The sequence below is a fragment of the Anoplophora glabripennis genome, unplaced genomic scaffold (genome assembly GCF_000390285.2).
Source record: "Anoplophora glabripennis isolate ALB-LARVAE unplaced genomic scaffold, Agla_2.0 scaffold1, whole genome shotgun sequence".
NCBI lineage: Eukaryota > Metazoa > Arthropoda > Insecta > Coleoptera > Cerambycidae > Anoplophora > Anoplophora glabripennis.
The window spans coordinates 2,567,508-2,592,322 of NW_019417028.1; the positions used below are offsets into that span (position 1 = coordinate 2,567,508).

A 24,815-nucleotide genomic window follows, 5' to 3' on the forward strand; every position below is an offset into this window, starting at 1 on the left:
TGTGGAGAATTAGTTTTTTTGACAGATAGTCATTTTTGTGAAAATTTGTTGTTACGCTGATGGCAGTTAATGATAAATAATAAAAAAATAACGTCCTCAACAAATAAAGAATGATAACAAAATCATAAGGTTAAAATACATAAGTTACTAGAACAATACAAATACAAATTAAACATTCAAATGAAAGGTTCAAAGTGACGTCCTTCCTCTTCAACGTAAATCCCTTGTGGAAACTTCGCTTCACATGTCTACCAAACAAATAGTTCTTAATCTCAGGAGGTAAGTAACAGAAAAAGATACAGACGTTATGAAAAAAAAATAAATGTTTCTATGGTTGTCAGTAGATACATCCTGATGTGGTGAATTTTTAAAGACTATTATTTTCTATTCCAGTCAGTTTCTAAAAGTGACGGGGCAAACACTGAACATATTAATTTAAGCTTTAGTGTAAAAAAACAGTTTAAAAGTCAAATGCATAAAAGGTATCTTACAGTTGCCGTACTGGGTATTTTTATTACATGATTTACTTAGGCAATGAATACTTTTAATTATTTTGGCAGAAATAAATACCTAAGTGGCCAATAATCTGATTGAATAAAACAGGAAATTGAGATTAATATAAGCTCGGACTAAATCGAACAAATTTTATTGGTGGATTGTGGATGACTGTTGACGAATCTGTGCTTACGAATAGCAACAAACTGTGATACGGATATATGATAAAACGTACTTTTTATGCAACAAAATAAGACGCGGGTAACTTTATAACAAATATCTAACTCTACTCAGAATTACTACCATTACGTTGTATTTTACTGAAACTGCGATATCAACATAATTCTTTTCTATAAAAAGACATTCAATGATATTGGAGCATGTATAAATTTCGGACTATTTGTTATTGTTACTCCTTTTTACTTTTTCCTTATTAAAATAACTTTTTCCATCTAGGTTCAAGCTGTAATAACTAAACAATGTGACATCTGACAACCGTAGAAAGGGCTGTTTTGACTTACGTTCAACATTGTAATCTAGAAACAGCCAGGACTTGACTGGTATTGTACCTCTTATCTGAATCTACTTTATTTGAAGATGTTGATGTACAAGAAAACATAAATTCGGTTAAAAACTAATAAAAAAATTGCCCCCTAGGTATCGACTCTTGATCTCAAGAGTATGCCTACACAAATATTTTTGTAACAATATTTAACTTCCAGTATTTTGAGAACCTTCACCTTAACATACAGACAAATCGGCGTTCTCATTTAAATATGGTAAATATTGCCAAGATAACTTTGAAGTGAAGCAAAACACATAATTTAATATGTACACTCACCTTGAGCTCCAACGTAGCGAGCTTTTTTCACTGAAACAAAAAAGTTGAATTAATTAAAATAATTATGGATAAAAGTAAAAAGTAAGTCACAGCTTTGTAATAATGTAAAGTAATATAATATTTTGTTGGAGAATGACGATATAAAATGCTAAGGGTAAGCAAAGGTGAAAGACTATATTTCTAGACTACTAATAAGTTCATGTACAAAAATTTTTTTAAAAATAAGCTGTTTAGTGACGGCATTTTATTTTCGTATTCTTCTCAGCAAACCCTTTCATTTGATACCCATATCATGGGGGTGCATAAAAAATAACTGGTCCGCCATATTAGATTTATAATGACGTCACAACTAACCATGCATTGTCATCCAAACTAATCGCGTATACAAAATTTCAGCTGAATCGGTTGGGGATAACTGATTTAATATTCAGTTGCAAGATGTGACCTATACTAACAAGACAAGTTAGATAAACCCTCCTTCTTTCTGAAACTAAATGTATAATATATTATTATTGTTTCAAAAAACAATCATAAGTAAATAAACGATTAGTTTTGTTATGCATTTTTAGGGACATCAATTGTATTGTATGATAAATATGTTCTTTGACAAATATTTTTCTTTGAAGAACAATTGTATATCAAATAAACTTATAAAATTCCCAAAAAGTGGCGACAACATTGTGAGATTTTTATAGAGGACAAAAATGGGGTAATTTCGCGAAAAAAACAAACAAAAAAAGGAGAGATGCAAAGTTTTGATTTGAAATAGTACTTATACAAAAGAATAAAATCTCTCAACCCCCTCCTAAGTTGAATTTGCTCTGTTCTTTAACTTACTGTCAACTATAATCTGCATTTAATTTTTTAATAATGGCAGAACCCCTACAAATTATTAAGGGAAAAATATTACTACAAATATATTATTACGAATTATTTTCTTGAAGATTAACCAGGAACAAATGAGTTATTTATGATGGAAAATACTAGCAATCAGTTGGTAATATACTCCAAGTATAGGAAATTACTACAATTAAAATAATATATTATGTATCAACAAGTGTAGAAATAAGGAAGCTTAATATGCAATACGTGGTTTATAAATAAGCAATGTCCTGGGAATACAAATAATTGATTGAAGCATAGATGAACAGTGGCGTGACATGTAAATTTTACAAATTCTAAATGATATTTTAATAGAACACCCGTATTTAATTGTTTAATCTAGTAGGTCTTCTTTGTTTTCTAGGACCCTCTTTTGATTTAACCAAAATGCAAAGTTATCCATGGAATACGCCCCTGTATTGCTGTACGTACATAAAAAAACACTCTGCATAAGGCAGTTCCGACTCATGTGTATGTTTAATTTTATTTAGATTCTAGTTCTAGAGAGTAACACTGTTGCTACCTTGTTCATGCAAAAATCGGTTCGTACGAAATTATACCAACGAATTTCTCACAATTTATTCGTACAAACAGAAAGGTTACACGGCTTTGTTGTTATAGTTTTTGTAACGTAAAATCGATCCAACTTGTTTCATACTACAGTGTAACAGCTCACATGTAAGTACACGTATTTATTTCAATGGGATATTTTGTACGAACAGATTTTCGTACGAATTCGCATCCAGTGTAACCGCCGCCGCCGCCTTACTTATAAACAGCCAGACCCAACATTTGCAATGCATGCAAATCAGCAGAGAGCCGACGACGGCGACGGTCCAAAATTCATTTCCCAGTGCGGTCCTGAAGTGCTACGGATTTAAATATTTATAGTCGAAAAAAGGTGACCGCATTACTTACAAAATACGCCGGTTAATTTGTTTATCCTGCAGGGCAAACTGCGGTTGGCTTCGGTTTGTTTTCTTTGTGACAGCACCGAGAGGTAATGCAAATTCGCCCGGAATGTGTCGAGTGGAAACGTGACGGACAAATAAAATACGCGAATCTACCCTGTAGCGAGAAATGCATTGAAAATTTTAACCAGTTTCTAAAATCTAAAGTCCCTATATATTTATGAGGCATTTTTATCTGATACATTTATAGATTTTCTATAGATTTCGGCTCTGGGATCTCGCAGTTCATTAACCAGAGCATAAATCTCTGGCCTGTGCGAATACCCGAACCAAATTCAATTCGTTGCCTTTCAATACCTTGAAATCGTCCTTGCTTGGGAAATTACTTTGCTTCTAACGAATCGTGAACATCTAAACAAGCACCTCACTAGAATTGGTCTCAGTATCAGCGCGACATTAAGATTATGCGGATATGAAGACGAGATTCACCATCACTGTACTTGCTTATTGGTAAAAGACACAAATATCTTTGACTACAACTAGTATTTGCCTTCGCACAAAGCCCGGATCTGGTTTAATATCTTTTATTAACAGCATGCACAATGGATCTGAGACTGTTGTGGGTAATTGCGCTGCCTACGACAACAGTAACATATTATTAATAACTCCTAAGAAGAGTATTCTAGTTTCCAATAAGGTATCATTATTATTTATATTTATTTTTAAATTTAAGTTAAAGTTTAAATTTAAATTTTTAAATTAAAGTTTAAATTTTGTTTATCATATTTTGATAAAATTCTATCATCTTTGCTCAACACTGGCTACGACAAGACCATGTCAAATGCCTCTGCATTTTCTAACAGTGTGTACAAAGAGTACAGCCAGATTGAGTTCGACCCTACGGCATATATTTATTTGCCTTTGGCGTAGAGGGTTCTGATTCAATTGAAACGACTCCATATCCTCTTAAGCTATTTGCCGGTCCCATTTGGATTAAATCATGTCCCTCAGTGAAAACCGTAGTTCTTTCACAGTGGATTTATAGATTTTAAAGAATGTAAATGATAAAAAAGTGGCAGTACGACCAACTTTGCAAATGTTAAATATATTTTTATAGTCATATAAAAAAATGTTTCGAACAAACTTTTCCAGTTAATTTCGCTTGTTGTTGGCGTCATTGTAAAAAGAAACGTTGGTAAAGTGTGGATAATTGTATGGTGAAACGAGATCCCCGCCCTCCCTGAGGGCTCGTTGAGAAACCATAGAAGGGCCTGTGGGATTTTTATTGCATGCCTCCAAGCGGTTTTGGCCAATTTTATTCTTATTTCAGATACAGTGACCAAGTTATAAAAGCAGACAGATAAGTGGTCGAATATAAGAATTGTATATTTGAGGAAGGTTTCCTTAGTTTACACAACAGCATCAATTATTTTTTTATAGTAGATATTTATTTTCACCACTTTAACAAAGACATTTCAGATAGTATCCGTTCATGCAGGGTTTTCCTTGATGAACTGCACATGCAATGGCAGAGAGGGTCAATTTTTAACATAAAATGTATATAACGACAACAGTTAATTTAAATTTAGCAGTTTTTGCACACCAACTAAGCAGTTTAGGTAATTACAAAGCGAAGTAGTAACAAATTAACTTCTACTGAAGCCAATTCTGCGCTATTTTGAAATTCATTACATGTCATAATTAATTTTGCATTATGCACAAGTTGTTACCCTGAAGTTTACTGATTCAATTTTCCTGGGCTATTGTCAGCGGAGTCTGCTCCACGTTCCTATAGTTGGGCGCCAATTAGGTACCTCGACGCGGTTGACATTTATAACTAGGAAAAATTCTAACTGCGAATAGATATGACACTGTAGGGCCAGGGAATAATAACAATTTCTCGCCAAAACTTCCATCATTACGTACTTTGAAAAAGAATATGCAGTGTGTCTTTAGAACACGTAGTCAATGTAAGACCAGAGTTTTATTGGATTAAAATTATATTCCATTTAAAATTCAACGCAACGAATATGTAAATAATTTGTTGTGGTAAAATTGGGAAAATCGGACAAGCTCTGTAAATAAATTTAACTGTGGTTTCGTATTGTATCAGCACTTTATTATACCTTGTTGTTTTATTATTAGCAATTAACTTTACTTCGGTCTATAGCGACGACAAAAAATGTTCTAGAGAATTTCTGTAGACTATTCTGCTTGATAAAGGTCAGAGTGGCAATATAACAGTCTATTCTGAGTGAGCAATAAAATCCATTGTCAGTCGGGACTCCAGTTCGCTACAAGAGCCCTTCAGTGAAACTGTTTACAATTCTCGGCTGACGCTTTCGATCAGCCTTTACATTTATGATTAAAATGTATAACAAAAGCCTCCAGCTGTCCTTGTATAATTATCACGTTGTTTATTTTAATTCGTGGTGCTAAATTCAAGATATTGGTTAAGTTTCATTGGTAAAAAAATTATAAATTTCCTAATTTCATAAACTAGAATATTTTTTTTAATAAACAAACGGGTCAGAAATAAAAATGTCCTCATCAATTCTGCAAATTCAAAATGTCATTACAGGAACCCTTATAGGAAACAAATTGAGGGTCCTTCCGAGGCTTCATAAATTTCCCCAAAGGAATTCCCCTTATAAATTGCGGTCAACGATATTAGTTGGGACCAGAAACGACCCATCAGTAAGATAAGTCACTTAAAATTCTTGTCAGTTAGGATTAAGTCTTGGAAAATATACAAGACGTGACAAATTTGATATGTCATGTAAAAAATATTATTTGGAATAGACTGTAGCAAGTACCAACGAATGAAGATTCTGTTAAAATTATTGACATACTAAATTGTATGTATTTATGAGCTTACGGGATTTTTTTTTTAGATTTAGTAGTACCAGCCAGTATATCAGAATGAAAAATATCAATGATAGTCCAGACGATAGAGCATTCGAGGCATTTGTATTAAGTAAGTATTGTAAGTAATCTATTTTGTTGTACAGAAAAATCCCAAATATTATGTAGAATAAGAATCCGAGATTGCTTATTCCAAAAAACCGTTGCTAAATTCAGAGGAACAACAAACATACAAAAATAACCAAAATTGACCCGTTTTTCGACATTTTTCTTCCAATGTTATAGGGAAAAATATGTCGAAGGACGTCATTTTTCATTATTTTTGTATGTTTGTTGTTCCCTGAATATAGCAGTGGTTTTTTAGAATACTGTTACTGTTTTAGCGCCTGGACTATAACGTATTAATTAATTTGGAGTTCGGTATACATTTGATCTTTCATGTTTTTTTTAGGTAGTAAAAAGGTATAAAAAAAATAAATGTTATATTACGGTAATTGAACAATTTGAGGCTTTAAGTCTTAAACTTTTGACCTGCTCATTACAGTTAAAGGAAGAAATATTACTGCAAAACCCTTTTGTCGATATGAAATTCAAATCTTTGAAGTGTCTTTACATGAAATAATGTAATTTTTCGACTTTAACTTTCTTTTATAATGGCAGAAATAAAACACCCGATGTGACAACCACAATAGGGATTTATATATAGAATCGTATTACTTTCAAAGAAAATATAAAAGGGACCTTTCTTTTCCATATTTTCTTAAAATTATCTTGACATGGAAACCCCTATTAACATTTAACTAAGCGTATATTTTGAATACTTTGAAGTCACTCATTCATTTTCTTCCCACTTATCTTTTTCTATTCACCGAAGTCGGTAATTTCTTTTGTGTTTTTTGGCTTTTGTAAAAAAGTGATTTGAGATAACGAGGGGCGGCGTAATTTTAAAAAGTTGTTTATATTTTAAAGCAAAAATGCTGCACAGTAAGTTTTATGTATACTATCAATTTTAAGATATGATGACTTATTGCCAAATCTTCCAACAAATATTCTAACAATCTACATTGAAAAAAGGAATTACAGTAAAAAGAAATCGCAATTTATTTACTGTTCATTTTTACTATAGTCTTCTTACGATTGTGATTTTACAATACAAAAAGCATACAATAGTTGTTTCACGCAATATTAACAGACTGTGATGTGTGATTTTGGATATCGAAGAACATTGTTTGCCACCATTTGATGAATTTCTTAGGAAAACAATTTTTGAATTTGCTTGTATTAACTTAAACCTAATAATAAAGTAAAAATACCGGAAAAAAATATATTTTTAAAAAGAAATTATTTTATTATTTCTTGCTAATGTAGAACAAAACCCTAACACAAGAAATCGTGTGTCGATTTGTTCCACAGTAGTGAACTAGACTGCTCGGTAACAGGTGTAGCGTTAAGTTTTTCTGGCCCAACGTAACTTTTTTAATATAAACTTTAGGGCAACTTATTCAGCAATAGAAACGGATAATTTATCAAAGCGTATTTATCCGTACTAGGAAATACAATAGGATGGTTTTTACAGACTAAAGTAAGTGTCACTAAGAAACAGGAAAACTGCATAATTAGTAATTTTAAGAAATAAAATATTTTGTAATGTTTTTAGAAAAAATATCATTTTTGACGTCCTAAATGGAAAATAATATTAAATAAACTTAAGGAATATAAATTTCTGAATTATACTTAAAGACAAATAATACAGAACATTATTTAATTGATTAAACAGCTTTCTTAAAGTACAATGAAAAATTTGGTTTAAATTAACAGTCAGTAGAAATTTAAAAAATATGTAAAGCAATCTCAATAAAGTATATATTTAATTTTACACACCTTTTTTCTAGTAACATCTTTGTCCTTCAATATTTAAATTTAAAAATTAGCTAACAAATACGTTTTCATACCCTCGAAAACCGTATAAAGCTTGCATTAATCCAGGACTTCTTTAACTGTGAGGACTAATAAATAAGCAATACTCGTATATTAAGCCTTGAGTAATATTTGTGGCCCAGAGACCTGTGAAAGATATTAGCTATATGGTTTACGAAATTACATTAAAAAATTTAGAATTAAGTTTTTTTAAAGACACGGGAAGGAAATACTATTTAATTGAGGAACTTGTTTTCGTAACCTTTTTTTCCTGATTTTTTTGACCGGTAGTAAAAGTAAATTTTCCCAAGCAAGCTTTCCCGGAAAGTTTACTTATGGTGCTTAATTAAAACGAATCATAATTCTGGCAGCCGTAAGCGTACAACGATTACAGTCGTTAATTAAAAGGAATAAATGTCGCTAATAGTATCAAGAATTATAATTAAACACACCTTAGCACTCTGCAAGTATCTGATACAGAATCCATGGCAGGAACTTTAACTAACGCTATACCAAAATTTATACGAAGACCTTGTAAGGTTACCTGAAATTATGGCAATGTGTCATAATTCCTAGGCTTGCTATGTTAAACACTTCTACAACTATGCATAACAATGACAAATTACTGGACACTTGAATGTAGAACTATGGCTTGCTAGTATCGCTAACAAGGTGACAGTTTTATACTGAAACTTATTTTGTTTATTATTAAAGAATTTCTTCAACAGACTTTTGAAAGAATTCCAAAATGGAAATTTAGTCAATATTGCCATGGATCTATAAATGTAAAAAATTAATATGATACTGTTAACTGAAATAAACTGAAATGATGTTATTTATTCACTACATATTTTTATAGCAGCTGTATATACAGGGCTGGAAAATTCACATGGTCCATCTGCCTTTACATGAGAGCGACAAAGTAAAGCAAAGAAATCCGTGCGATAGACAAGGATGGCTATAGTGAAGACGTTTCATAATCTGAATAGTCACCGCCCGTTTCGAGTTAAAAGTGGGACTGACTATTCAGATTATGAAACGTCTTCAATTTAACCATCCTTGTCTATCGCACGGATTTCTATGACTTACTTTATCGCTCTCACGTAACGGCCGATGTACCATGGGGACTTTCCGAACCTGTATACTGTTTTCTTGATAATTAATTTATTCGCATTTAATATTTTCGAATATTACTATTTGTAGACTGAAACCGGAATTTCTAGATGGGGAATTGATTCATCTTTAGTCACGTGGGTGGAAACATAACTTTAGGTAAAGGAAATACGTTACACCATTCAATGTATGGATTTGAATTTAATAATGTAAGTACAGTTCCTCAAATCATCCCACGCGTGGGTTAAAGATACAAGAATTATATTTACCCTTGACGTAGGAGTAGCATTAATGGTTTAAGGGGGGCGTTTTTATGCACAATTTTCAATGAATATTTTGTCCAATTGTTTAAAAAATCTAAGCAAGTAAGAAACGATATCTCTTCACTGTGCTACTCATAAAAGTGTTCTTCAAGGTGTGAGACAACTGACAATACATTTTAAGTAACTTTACACGACTGTTGAACATACAGATAAAAGCGTACGGTATTATAAACATACCCACACCCAGCAGAATGCTTTTAGGATACTATTTATACATGAATTAATAAGAATTATTGAGTAGTTTTATAAATCAGTTGGACAAAACAGGAAAGGTACATGTTCTGATAATTTATAAAACATACACAGGTATTGAATTCTCGAAACCGAGAGAGTTGTACAAACCGAGAGAGTTGTACGAAACTAAATTTGTACAGGACATAGTAGCTAATACGATGTGAAACATCGCCTTAATTTTAAAAATGTTGTCACCACCGTTCTTGGTTGTGATATCATTTATTACGCAAGGGCTTAGAGTGATTTTTTGTGTCTATTTTCTTTTTCTGTTTTTTGTCTTTCGTCCACATTTGATGTGAAGAAAATTATGGTAAGCCCCATTTACCGAATTTAAAATTGCCTTGGGCATTTTAAAACACATTAAATCTTCTCAAATTTCCAGGAAAGGTTACTTTCCTTACAAGTATTTAATTTTTAGTTAGTGCTATTTTTGCAAACAACTATTCTTCGAAGCATATGAGGAGTAGTAGGTCGCTCTCTGCCAGTAGGTACAAAGCAATACTTGGCTGTAGAAAAAGTGACATTGAAGACATGATATACTGTGCAGGTTATATGTTAGCCACACTCATAAGTATTTAATATTAATAACTAATGACAACCCTTTTTCCTCCCTATTTTGAGCTTAAACTCTTAAAATTATATACGGTTGCTTTAACTTAATTGAAAATGAGAAAGCCATATCTTCTCAGACCACAATCCCCTGTCACTGTATGTAAATAACTTTGCCTAATTACAGCAGCTTTCAGTCTTGCTTCTTGATGGTTGTTTGATGAAGATCTTACCATGTTGGTGCTCAAGTAAGTTGTTCTCTCACGCTGATTGCTGACTTATTCCATTATCTGATCCCGTACTGATTTTTGACACTGCCAAAGCAGATCTACAGCAGCGGTAACTGCAACAACTACTACTGCTACTACTACCTCTACTATGCTATTACTGTCGTTGTTCCTGTTGCTGCTGGTGTCGTCGAAAATGAACAACTGTTGGTATTTGATCCATGTGAGTGTTGTTATACAAATTATTAATAGAATCGATCTTTACACCCTGAATCTCGAAACATTTAAAGACAGAGGCTTACGTGAATATTATTCAGTTAACTTATGTTGCAGACTCAGACCTAATTTAGCAAAGCACTTCTATTACACGCTCTTGGACGTTTTCCTTCCAAAGGGACACTTAACAAAAAATGTGATACAATTGCTCAACCTTATACGAAGTCCCGCTCTCTACGAGCACGCATTTTACAGTACCTACAAATAAATAGCGTCAAGGGTTTTTCTTAATCGAGTGACCAGGTATTGGATTAGTGTAAGACGCCAAAAGTGCTCTTAACGGTCACTTAATGGACATAAATTTAGTATCCTCATTCTTGTACGGCCAACCTTTACGCACACTTAAATTTAATGGATATTTACCGAGCAAGAAAAGTTCCGTATTCGTGTAGGTAGACAAGATTAATGATCTGCAGACCGAGATTGGAATATTTTTTTCGATAAGCGTATAGATTTTCATGTAAATCGCTTCCTATTATTCGAATGTAAAACGTTTAGATATATGCCAGTGTCATATAGATCACATTTATACGGGACTATTAGAACTGGAGAATGTCAAGCGATATATTTGTAGCAAATTGTCAGCTATTTGATCTATTATTATTTTCCTCACAACATTCGAACAACTTATTTAAATATCTTGGAATTCCTACGTCTTTTCGAATGTATTTCGTGCGTTATTAGAAATATCGATTTTTCCCTTCACTATGGGTTGAACCGACGCAGTTAGTCGATACCAGATGCCCAACACATGACCATTGCTAAATTTCATGAGGCCTTCTCCCTAGAATGGCTTTGCAAATTTATTACTCCCGGTGACAAGAGGTACTAGTCTCTCGACGACTTTATGACGACGCTAAACATACTTGAAAACCCTTAACTTTTCAACAATTATTGTTGATTGAAATATTTTACTGTCTGAGTTGGCTCATTCCTTCCGAGTCTTGTCTTTTGTTACAGTATTGTTTTCGTGATCATAATAATGGATCAATGATTAGTTATCTCGTGTTTACTAAAAAATTTGAAAACATCTATTTTTCTGGAAAATAACGTCCTGCAACAGACTTATATAATGCTTATACCAACTTCTCTTTTTGCAGTTATCTTTCTTCGACATTCTATGTTTCCTTAGTCCACAAAGAAACTCTTAATAAAGACGGATGGACGGACCGAGTAAATAACGAAATTTTTACTTTCAAATTCTTAATTACGATTCTTTGGGGGACTTGGGAATCCCCGCTTACTCGACGGCTGCACTAAAAAGGTAATTCCTCTTTAGTTTAGAGCGTATACAGGATTAAGCCTTTCGTCCCAACGCAAATTGAAACGGGTTAATTAATTAAAACAAATCTACTAATTTAACGGATTCGCCGAAGGAGAATGAGCGGCAAGTAACGAATGAGAGTGGAAAGAAAGAGCAACATCGAACATCGACGAATAGCGGAGGATATAATTGAGTTTTAGATCTATCCGCTAACCACAATGGCAACGGCAAATTAGATGCTGGTTAAGGAAATGGCTTTTAAAATGCGCCTCGTAATCGAAGGAAATGTAATATATAGTTTCGACAGTACTAACAGGGCTCTATATATAAGTCTCTATAACTTTGGGTAAAAAGTGTCATATAAAAAAATCGATACAGTAGAGTATGAGATTCCGCAAAAATAGTACATTATATCACGAGTAATATAAGCCAATATAAGCAAATGAGCTCGAGCGCTTGCGAGACTGGAAATTCTCACGAAAACGTTGCCGATTCCTGTTATTTTGTTCTTAACCCATCAAAGATATGAGCTGCCTAAATATAGACCAAATCAATAGAGCTTGCTATTTACTAAACGAACTGTAACTCTTGTGATTACGCCGGATTTATTTTTGGGTTATAGTTTCTAAAACGATTTATGAATATATTCCACCTTTCCCCTAGAACATAGGTCAGGACCTTAGGTAATCGATAGTGACTTGCATTGAACTGAAGCTATCTATATCTCCAGACTTTTACATCGACGAAATGCAACGACGTCTCAGACGAATTCTAAATAAAGATATATCGCCATGGACTATGCACGGTTGATATCGAGGAAGCCATATTCCAGGAATCGGGACCAGCGACGTTGTTTTCCTGCACCTTGGGGGCGCAACTTTATTTTCCAGGGGCATAAAATATGGAGGACGTATATTAAAGATGTAAGTGTTCGTAAAAGCAATAGGTCGTAATGATAACAAGCCTGGTATTACTGACGTCCACAAATTAGTTTTATTTAATATTTGCTAGAATAATCAAACACGAGGTTTATAATTGCCTAAACAATTATAAATTCAGCTTCAGCTTTGAAACCATCTAAAGTTATAAGTACTTCTTATACCCTTTACTGTATATTTCTAAGGACTAGCTTTGAGACATTTACAACCACAATTTATAAATAATGCATATAAGCACCTTAGGCTGTGGACTCCAATACTCCAGCCTTATTGTGTTGCCATCTGTTCTCCAGAAAAAACTTGAATAAATTGAAGAGTAAGTCGTCTGGTTGGTTCCGATGCATGGCTCGTAGTCGTTGTTCCATGTCGCGTTGGTCCTTGATTTTTGCGGATGGGTCTTTTACAAATTCCAGATAGTTCTAAACTCACGTCTCAACTGAAATTGTATCGATTTTTCTGGATTCTACTATGTTGACTATAGATACCTTGTTTCTCAGCTAGGTGGTGATGGGCTCAGCTTATCTCCGGATGTATTCTATTGATGTAGTTCAAGAATTCTATATTCAGATAACATAAATGTTTCGTCAACATATCTGAACCAACACTGTTGCTTGAGAGTCGCTCTTGGTCGAAGACTTCCGTGTAAGTATTTGACAAAGCTGGAAACAAGTGTGAATTCATGGCTGCTCCTTCAGTTTATTCATAAAACTGGTCCCCAAAGGAGACGAAGGTCCGTGTGGTGCACAGTCTTCACAAATACTGTTAAATTCTCACCCTTGTCCTCTGCGATGAACCTTCGGTGAAGCACTTCCAAAGCTTTCTTTGATTGGTATTTTTATGAACAACAATGTCACTAGGATGTCATCTGGAGTCTCACTCATTATTGCTCGTAGTAGTACGTTCGACTTGTGGACCTTTGGAAGGCATTGAAGTTGTTGTATTCTTGAACTATTAAGAAATAAGGTCCCTACGTAGTTCCTTGGGAATGTTAAATGATTGAATCGCAGACCTACCTATCCCTCTCTTGATTGAGTGATTCTTGATCTTCTTATAACCAGGTCTTGTAATATGTTCTCCACTTTAGATGTGTACTCTATTGTGTCGAAGATGACAGTTGCATTTTCCTTGACAGCCAAGAGTGTAATAAATTTTTCATATTCCTTTAGTTTTTTGATGGCTAGGACTTTTTGTTAAACAAATTCAGTTTCGGAGGTTTGGTACTTCATCAGTCCTTACTCCTTCAATGGTTTCTTGGGGAAGACGTCGGCATGTGGCTTCCACTGTGCTGATGATTTCCTCTTTTGCAATTATCCTTGGTGCTACGGAAAAATATAGGTTTTTGGTAAAGACATTTGTAGTTACACATAAGCTAAGTTAATAATGAACCAAGACGTATCTAGAATCTTCCTTTTGTGAAGTTTTTCGAAAAGAAGTTGCTCAGTAACTTATCCTCCTGTGGTCAGTCTCTGCCCACTAGATCCCTTCAGCTAATTTTCTGGTAAAAAATGTACAGTAGTAGTCTAGTAAGAGGGTTCTTCTTATTTTCCTTTAGGTGCTTCCTGATGTCTTGGATCCTTTCTCGTAAAAAGGCAAGCCTCGATATAGGACCTTTCGAGCTATGTAGGTTGGATATGATGAAGATCTTGAAGAGTAACAAGAATAATAACAAGAAAAATCAGAAATTGCGGAACACTTAGACCTAACTAATACCAGAACACTGATGACAGAAGCCAAGACTCTACAGGGATGTATGTAATAGGAATCCAGAAGAATTGAATTTCAGATAAGGGTTAGAACTGTCTGAAACGACTCATTCTTAAAAATCAAGAACCAGAACGGCAGAGGCTAATGAATACAAGCCATGCATTGAAACACCAGGGGCCAGTCCTAGAGTTTCCCCTGAAGAAGAGAGCAATATGTCTCGCGGAACGTCAAGACCAACTCGGCAAATTCAATCGCCATGAAAGTTGGGGAACCAAGAATATTAGAATATTTGAAGTATTAGAATAATTTTGTATAAAATTTATTATAGTAAGATCCAACTGTGTTGGAAGTACATAAGCCGAGTTACTGGATCTAATTGTAAGCTGGACATTAGCTGGCTTCAAAGGACCATACAACTTTTACAGGAAACTTTGTGTTGAAAGTTAAAAATAAAACATTGCCAGGGCGACTTTCGACGGAAAACCCCTGCTGTCTCCTCTGTTCTGACCCGATCAGGAGCAAGCCCGACACAATACAACAACCGCGTGTGTCGTCACCGCGCGCGATTCTCTGTCTACCCCAATTCCAGAGACGCTCCGGAATCACAAATACTACTTTCCCAGTGTCTACATGCGAATTCAATATATAAATTGTAGTTCCTTGAATGGGGTTCCAAATTTAGAACGGCGGAGTGTGATTTACAGTAAATTCGGGTACTTTGCCACTCCGAATAACGTGGCTGAGATGTGACAAGGTATTGTCGTAAGTTTGCGATTGTTAAATTGGAACAGTTACTCCATTGATTTTCCCCGAGAAAGCAAACTCGTGTAGAGTATACTAACCGGAGCTCTTGGAGAGGCCGCACGTACGCCGTTAGATTGATATATTTTCGCCGAACGACCGCAAAAAGCGGGTTACTGAAATATTATTAAATTGTTTCTTTCTTGTTGGTCACGATCGCGTTGTCAAACAAACACCGTTATATTTAGCGACACTAAGGGGCAATAAAAGATTTCTGGAACTTGCTCTCAATATTTGTTGCTAACGGGAACAATATCGAGAAAGTTTTATGTAGTTTCAATTGAAAATGAAAAAACAATAGTCGCAGCACATATTTGTTGAATCCGATGTAAAGTGTGGTCCAATTTTGATATTTTTGGGTGGAGAGCGCGTCTTTATGCCTTGAAACTTTAAGAGAGAAATACAGCATGTCCCATTAATCCAATAGTAGTAGTTCTACATGTACAGCATATTAAGACTATTTTGAAAAATTGAAAATTATGGGGACTGAATGGTGTACAGTCAACGCAAAAGATACAAGTCTATATTTAGAGACACTGACACGCCATTATAAAGCGTATTTCTGGTGAAACATATTTATTCTACTCAAAGCCTCCAACACGTATTCTTGGCGAGACATGGGAAATTCCTCCTTAAAAATGAGACACGGCTTATGCTAGACAGGAATATTAATCTTACAAAATAGCGGTGTTGCATGCGGAGAGTATAATGCCCCTTTGCGTGACAGATATCATAGGTAACTCGTTTTCTTCTTATAATGATGTCTTCTTTGCCTCGTTGAAAAAAAAATGCAAAATGGGGTGATGAAATATCGCTTTACTATCATTAGCACATTGGTCGCCTACATCAAACTCTAAACGTTTTGAAGAATATACAGGGTGAGCCAGGAAAATCGTTCCAAACTCCAGGAATTAATTATTATTTTGTATATTTCATATTTCTGAACAATTATTTTTTTAACCAATGGTCATTATAATTACTTCTGAACATTAAATAAAAAATTAAAAATTTTTGTCATATAACAATTCAACTCTAAGAATATTCTTAGAGTTGAATTGTTATATGACAAAAATTTTCACAATCACGGATTGTAAAAATTTTTGTCATATAAACATTTTTCCATGAAGCCCACGCCATTGAAATGCAGGTATTAACAGTTTTTAAAAGAGAATGTTGAAACTAAGTTTTTATGCACAATATGAATAAAGTGACAAATGTGAAGAATTTAAGTCTCAACTGAAACCTGTGGCGTTAAATGAGGTATTTTGGCTATATTTTTCACAAAAATTATGGGGCGCTACTGGAAGAAACAATCGCAAAATAAAAATTTAGAAAGTTCTTAGACTTCTTACAATCTTTATGCCAATTTAGGCTCGTCAAAATGTTGTTTTCAATTTTTCTTTGCTTTAAATAATAACTGTCAACCCTTGAATAAAAAAATAAAAATTACACTCATGATAATTGTTCCATTCGATAACATCATCATTATTAAAATTAGAACGGAATATGAAATTTTCACGAGAAAAATAGATTTGCACTTAAAAAAATTATAACTGAAAAAAAAGAAAACATAACACTGAAAATCTGTTTCCATATTCAAAAAGAAGAGCAAAATTGCCTTAAGAAATTGTTCATATCTCTTCATGAAAACCCGAAAAATTATAAAATAGAAACGATAATGAAGGTAAATATGAGAAACTACAATCATTTTGCAAATTATAGAGCAGGAATAATAGATTAAGTAAAGGAGAAGTCACGTTATCCGCAAGTTTTACAATTTCCAGTTTCCTGGTTACCGAACTATATTGGGTGCAAGTACAGAATACGGCTATAAATAGAATGGAAACCGAATTAGATGGAAACCGATGAAACTACCGTGGAGAGTTGAAATAAATGATGGAAGTTACAGAAAGTTTGACAATAACGTGTTTTGAATACGATTTTAGTGTGTCAGTTTCTAACTACGTAAAACGTGATTAATCGACATTGTAGATCGGCATTTTTTATGAACAATACCATCATAAAATCTTCATGTCTCTGTATATTGATTGAGCAGAACTACCACATGCAAATGAGAAAATGTGGACTGAAACTGAATTTTGATTAATTTCACAATTTCAGTATAAACCAGATAATACTCGGTTACACTATTTTAAATTCAAGCTACAACTGAAGATTATATTTTGTGTTTGATTTTCCAGTCATTTCAAGTTATGTCTAAATATTTCAGTTTCACTTGAGTTTAAAACTAGGCAGAAACGCGTTATACAAGGTGGATCATTTTGGTTGGTATTGTAGCGCCGGAAATTCTTCATATACAGTGTCCCAAAATAATGGAACAAAATTCATATTTGTTTTTTTCCAGTTCAATGTATGTATAATGATATCGATTCGGAAGTATGGTAAAGGAAATTGTTTAAATGTTTTATTTTAATAGGACATTGCTTAATTGCAGCGAAAAATAAACAAATCTATTATAAATTATTTCTATGCAATTATTTTTGCCTAAACAACAATCTCACATTGAAAACTGCAGGTAAATAAAAAGCATAAAAAAGGTATAACAGATAATCACTAACAGCATTAACCATATTTCAATCAATAATCCATTCCGTACTAAATCTTAAGAATTGCAAACTGCAGAGCTGCCCAACTAATCTATTTCTGAGGAACAATAAGTATCGCAGAGCGGAAATTCCCGATGCTGAAGCAATGTATCCCCAACCCTCTTGTAAAAGAAACATTACGACGCACAATGTAGGGAAATTACTGCCCTCTAACTGAGCTTTTGTGCCAAAAGTCTTGGCAAGATATGTGTTATATATTTATAAGCCTCAAATTCTTTACGGGCAGTTTTATATTGCGTGAGCTTTACATAAAAATGAACGTGAGGTCTAGAGAACCGCCGCACAAGCAAACAAAACCCACTTAGAAATGACAGTTTAAATTATATATGGAGTGGATCTCCGTTATTTAAGGAATGGTTTCCTAACGTACAGCTGTGGACAATAATAGGTTTCCAACATATACCACTTGTGGTCCTTTACTGTGATTAGGTACTTCTAGTTGGTATTTATATTTGTTGGTTGTCCACGTCGTTCTAGTGCTTTGTTTGAAGTCATTGAATATATGCTTTTTGTTTGCAGCTTTGCCGACTTTAGCTCACCCTAAGAACATCGAAATTATCAGGCTAGATGCCCTCAATAAATCTTACTTTGTGCAAATACTTTCTCAAGCATCCATCAATGAATCCAAAAGACGAATTTTTGTACTGTCCACTTCCATTGGAAGAAGCCACAACCGATAAAGTATGACCATCCGGAAACAAATACTCGAAAAATGTGTGCTTTATATAATATAAGTCACCAAACAATTTTAAAGATTTTGAAGTATCATCAGTTTTATCCGTACCATATTCAGAAAAATGCTTCCTTGGAAATTGTCTCCTTTGGTTCCTGTTATATAGACAGATATCATTTTTTTTAACTAAACTCGCGACTGGGAATCTAGGTCAATTAAAACTTATGGTCATTGTAACTTTTTTTTTCTTAAAATTAATCGCCTTTATTATGAATACACTTAAGGTCCACCCTGTACAGGGAAGATAGGGTTGTTGTCAGATATTTTTCTTGTCCTTTGAAGACATGCATGGTTTCTCGTTAAAGTGCTCTGAGACCTGAAGGTAAGATTTATAAGAATTCTACTGGCGCGATGTTATCGAATTTTCCGTGGTGAATTTCAGTGAATCGCTCTGTATACAGAGTTATTCTTTCGTCGTTTCGTTAATCAATGAGATAATAATTCTAGTGGTATATATTAAAAAATTATAATCAATGTTTTAATGAAATTTTAATATTTAATGAACAGAATGGAAATAATATTTTAATAATAATATTTACTATAAAAATACCACAGATTTTTATTTAATCATACCAACGTCATGAGTTAGGTAAAACGACGCTTCCTTTTTCTTTCTTCCATTACACAAATTGCATTATTTCTGTCTCTTACCCGTGCTCTGAAGTGATTCAATTTTTTAACATGACAAATTCGCCGTTGCTCAAGGAAAATGTAGTAAATACATTTTAGTTTATAGCTACTTGCGTCTCAAGGCATTTTAATGGATTTTTTTGTGAATCTCTTATATTTAAGTGAATCATATTTCAAGGTAACGTTCAATTATTAGTTGCAACTTAAAACAAATCATATGTTTTCATCAATTATTGTTATCTACAAAAGAAGTGTTCCGGAAACATTTCTAAAAATCTAAAACTAAAGTTCAACTGAGTGTTGCAGCCACACTCCGGACACGAACTATTTTAAAGACTGTTAATACTGCTGTTTTGCCACCTATAATTATACTACACGTTTACCTAGGATTAAAAAAACGCATATTATTACAAAATCGATAAACTATTGTTCGCTGTACGCGAGCACTTCTTTTAATGCACGACACCGTTTTTTCGTCACGAACAAATAATCCGAGAGTAATGATTTTTAATTTGACTGGATTATTAATCACCCGCTGATGGAGGTAAACAATTACCTCGCAAAAAATCCATTTAAAAGCAAGCGGATGAAGATTTTTCGCGCAGGATTAATATGATTGATTTTGTCTGACGGAGCTTACGTTTTTCAAAGAAAACCATTTATTAGCACTACAATACATCCCTTTATATTTTGCACGACATGACTTGTAAAATCTAACGGAGCCAAAACGATTATCTCGAATACTTTTTTTTCAAGTGTCTGTTAGTGCACTTGTAGTATTTTTATTATACTGAACCTTTATTCAATTATTTCAAGCCATTTTGATTGGAACAGTAATTTTACTTCCTTAAAGATTCTGTTTCAACCAGTCAGCGATCGTATTATCTCGAACGTAAACGTAACAGTTTGTCGTTGTTCATTGTAAACGAGTCATTAAAGATTTAAGGATTTCTAGCTGACGGTAACATTCGTGCAATGTTGTGTCACCTAGGCTCGGTGGTCACGCGGCTTGTAATCATTTCTGAAGGCTATGTAATTTTTATTGGGGTGACTTCAACATTTATGAGCAGCACGGAGTGGCGTATAATTAAGTTTACTTTCAAATACAGTCGAAATTTAAGAGATAAGGGACGTTATTCCGAGTATTGCAGTAATTTAATTGATTCCAAGTTGGGGTGGAACGCTATCGAGAATTCAAAGCGTATTTCGACTCCTCCATCGAAACCTCTGTCGCCCTGAATTTATGAATGAAATATATTATTTATGGCGTTCTAAACATCTCAACATTTGGTAGGGTGTTAAATTAATGAGCTGACAATTCTTTCACAGCGTAACGGTAAACAATTCAGTAAAAAAGATTGGGATAGCGAAATCAGTGGTGTTGAGAAAATTATTCACGTAAATGAAGAATTTATTTAAAAGTGAAAGTACTCAGTTTTAGTTTACATATAATCAAAAATGAGTAAAATGATCAAAATGCCCAATATTGAGTGAAAATGTACTCAATAATTTTACTCAAAGGATTCACTCCGAACCTTTACTGCTTTCACTCACACCGGTTTTTTTACAGTACAATATCGTTTGCAAGTAATTTTTAAGTTATGTATCTTCCCTCCTTCTCAAAAGCATCATAGCGAAGTTTCTCTTGTACCACTTTGAAAATAAACCACTATACTCCATTCTAAGAATCTAACCTTCCCTCACCCCGGAGAATATAACCATTTACTTAATAACGCACTCTGAAAATGGGAAAACGTGGTTGTACTGAGATGTAAATCACTAAGCACGTTGAAACTGTCGGTATTGCGGGCCCGTTCAATCTAGAATAAAGCAAAGATTTGTCTGAGACGTAAACTTCATAGTTAATGATCACCGTTATCTTTCCACATTGCTTGGCTTTATATTTATTGCCTCATATTATCTAGAAGGCTTAGAGCGAAGCCTCAGGCCTGCCAGACGAAAGAGATATAAGGGATACTCAGTCTTCAGTCAATGGAGACGAATAAATAGCACGATGTCACCTGAATACCAATATTTAGATAATTTCCGTTGATGGGGGAACTAATTAACAGCTAACACCAAGGACTCCTCAGCGGTTGCGGTACACTTTTAGGGCTGACTTCATACGCCGCGAGATCAAAAACCAAGAACATAATTTCTTTTTCTTGAGATCGAACCAACTCGATTTTAGACAAAACTTTATCATTATGAACGAATCGTTAATATCACAGGTCAACATTTGATCTAGGGACAATCATCAGAAGTGACTATGGAAAATAGGGTTTTTTTGGGTCGCTGATCACGAATCCGAAGTCGGTTAAGCTGCATCACATCAGGTTCAAAGTAATTTGAAGGTCAAATCAAGAAATGACCTCCAAAATACTTGAAGACCTTTAATAACCTCTAGATCAACTCAGTAACCCCGAAAACACTTCAATACACTTTTTAAATTTTTTTACACAACATTTTCTAAATTTAACCTTCAAATCACCTTGAACCTGACGTGATGGAGCTTAAATAACCTTGGATTCGCGTTCACTGACTTTAAAAACATACAGACGAATTTTTTCAGATTTTTCAGGCTGATTTTAAATTTTCTATGCAAAATACTTCATGAATGACCTTGAAATGACCTTGAATGATCTCTAGGGTGTATCGTAGGGGTAAATAAACCTCGGATTCGGGTTCAGTGGCCTCTAAAACATAAGCATGAATTTTTTCAGATTTTTTGGAGATCTTTTCTTGATTTGACCTTCAAATCACCTTAAACCTGATGTGATGGAGCTTAACCGACCTCGGATTCGTGATCAGCGACCCAAAAAATCCCTATTTACCATAATCATTTCTGACGATTGTCCCTAGATCAAATGTTGACCTGTGTATTTAGAGATTTTTAGATGACAGTGCCATTTGTGGAATGTTGGTTGCCTAACTAGGCGGTTACGTGACTTGTAATCAGTTATAAAGGCTCTGTGATAGCAATGTGACATATTTTCTGTTAATTTTTCTTAGTTTTGTTTTCTTCAAATGAATCACTAATGAAAAAGTAATTCTATAGTACTGGGAATTCTCAATATCTAACGAAAACATTATTTTCTCATTAATATCTATTTTCAATGATGAATTATTAACTTTTAGTATGAAAGACATTAGCTACATTTCATAAATTGGTCTTTCACTGAATTTTTGTAAATAAATAGTTGAATACATAAATTAATATTTAAATATTAAATCCTATCAAAGCAATTTGTATAAAAGAAATTGTATCACTTATTTTAAATTTAAAATGTCGTTTATTCCATAAACGATAATTAATATATATTTGATTTGGTTGGTTAGCCATTATCGAAATGCTTGTTCTACCGCAGTTAGTTAGCTGGGCAGCAACTAAATTACCCTGCTTGTCACAGCCAATGGAGAATTTAGTGTACACACACTACAGAATCTAATTTTAAGTAGAAACACGTTCAGGGGGTGCAATTACTGCATACGCTAATAACTGTAGAGTGGAATATGGCGCTTTAGATAAATTTGTCTCTTTGTTTTACCGAAAATATGAAAGTGATGTGTTTGTACTGTTGTAATTAATTTAGTGTATGTGTTATACATTGTCAAAGGGAGACGAACGAATGGTCTTAGTGAAATCAACATAAAAAGATGAAAAACAAAAACAAAAATATAAAAACATAAACAAGAACTCAAAAACAAAAATGGAAGGAAACTGAGAATAGCAATTTTGCAATCTGGGTGGACGTTCGATCGCTTTCTGCGTTGACTCCGCAGATGGCCATGTAACGAGATCCGCGTCGGAATTTAGAAATTGGACTTTTGATTGTGGGTGTCTCCTTTGTTGTAGTTGTGGTTAAAATTTCAAAAATAATGTTTTTCCAAAATTCAAAAGAACGGCGAAGTACTAGTAATCTCGCGACTTCCTATCCTGGCGGGGAAGTTTCGCATTTCATCGCATGCTACGAGGCATCGTTTGGAACGGAGATGACTTTTGGCGGCAATCGTGGCTTCGTAGGGAATTTCGGGAAATTTTCAAAACATGGCTGAAAACGTATTTTCCGTACCTCGCTTTAGAACGTGCTTTGAAGCTTGTCAAAATTCTTTTCGACAATAACCGAGACCTCCGTGCCGCGACTCGAGAAACGAGTATCCTGTAAATCACAATCCCACATACTTCACTGAACCCAGACCATTCCGCCAGTCGGCTCTAGCTATTTAATTGATTAATTAAATTTTCTTGTGCGGAAGCGAAAGAGTTATATCAGGAAACATCAACTAAATGGGAGAGTAAACTAAATGCGGTGCGACTTGTACCCTTTGTCTAACGACCGTATTTAATTCGGGTGTTACGTGAGGTTAGGATTATGGCTCGGTGTGAGCAGAGAAGGGGCCGCGACTGTTAGTTTAATGATGAAAAATGAATTGGCTGTGTGTTCGGCGAAGAAAAAAATTAATACTGCGGAACGCGGGGACAGAAATTAACTTCGGGATCTGGAGTAAGTTGTTTGGATTTTCTACAAACGCGCGTAAAATACTAAGGTAATGTAAATATTTTATCTTTGAAGTAGCTTGATTAGTCTTTGACAAGGATGGTAACAGAACAGCAAAAATTCAAGATATTTCTTTCAGCGATTGCTTTATATAATATCAACATTTTTGCAAACATTTGATTGAAAATTAGCCACACGCGATTAATAATAACATATATTTTTCTGGGTCATGACTATTTAAGCGATGATTTAGACTTTTCCTGCGTAATTTGTATAAAGTTTCAGCACATATAAAACTTTCTATAGCTCGTCATTAATTTTCGTATATTTAATTACCATCATAATTAAACTTTCATATTAAAATACATTGAAAATTCCCGAGAGAATATAACTTTATTCACTGTGTAGGTGATACATTTAAATTGCGATGAAAAATTGAAAATAAAATATGAAATAAATATGATAAATAAATAATATGTGAAAAATATACCGGTCTAGCCAGGTAATTCTTTCGCATAGACTAAGTAAATTACACGCATCTGTCCTATCAACTTTGGGTGGAAGGGGTTGGACATGACATATATCATCGAGGCTCCGACTCGGACTCTCGTAATCGGTTGACCGTGGGAGCGCACGTGCCCCGTTGCATTTTTTGTGAACCAACCAAATACCTAAAGCGCTTTGCTGTTTGTTTAGTTTTATTTTTATTATTATTCCACTCAAACTTTTGTTAAGAAGTAGACGGAATCTTACAAAATAAAAATGGTGTACAGTGTCGAACAAAAAATTAATATTATTAAATGTCCCCACTGCTAGAACTATTTTGAATATTTTTCATAAGTTTGAGGAGGGTGGATGTGTTAAACGGTGTACGAAATGTAGCAATCAGGAACCTCGTCAAATTCCTGAAGCAAGGAGAGAAAAAGAGGATAACGTCTGTGCTTTTGTGGAAGTCAGCGAGCCGTGTTCTTCCTCCCAAATTTCCG

At 34.1% G+C, this 24,815-nt stretch overlaps 1 protein-coding gene across 1 annotated transcript in view; it reads right to left on the minus strand.

The window, feature by feature from the left end:
- LOC108910349 (protein unc-13 homolog B) overlaps positions 1-24,815 on the minus strand; it is a 465,101-nt gene that overhangs the window by 396,339 nt on the left and 43,947 nt on the right. Inside the window, exon 2 of the mRNA XM_018715183.1 lies at positions 1,337-1,366. Coding sequence (XP_018570699.1) covers positions 1,337-1,366 — 30 coding nt within the window. The remainder of the gene's footprint in view (positions 1-1,336; positions 1,367-24,815) is intronic.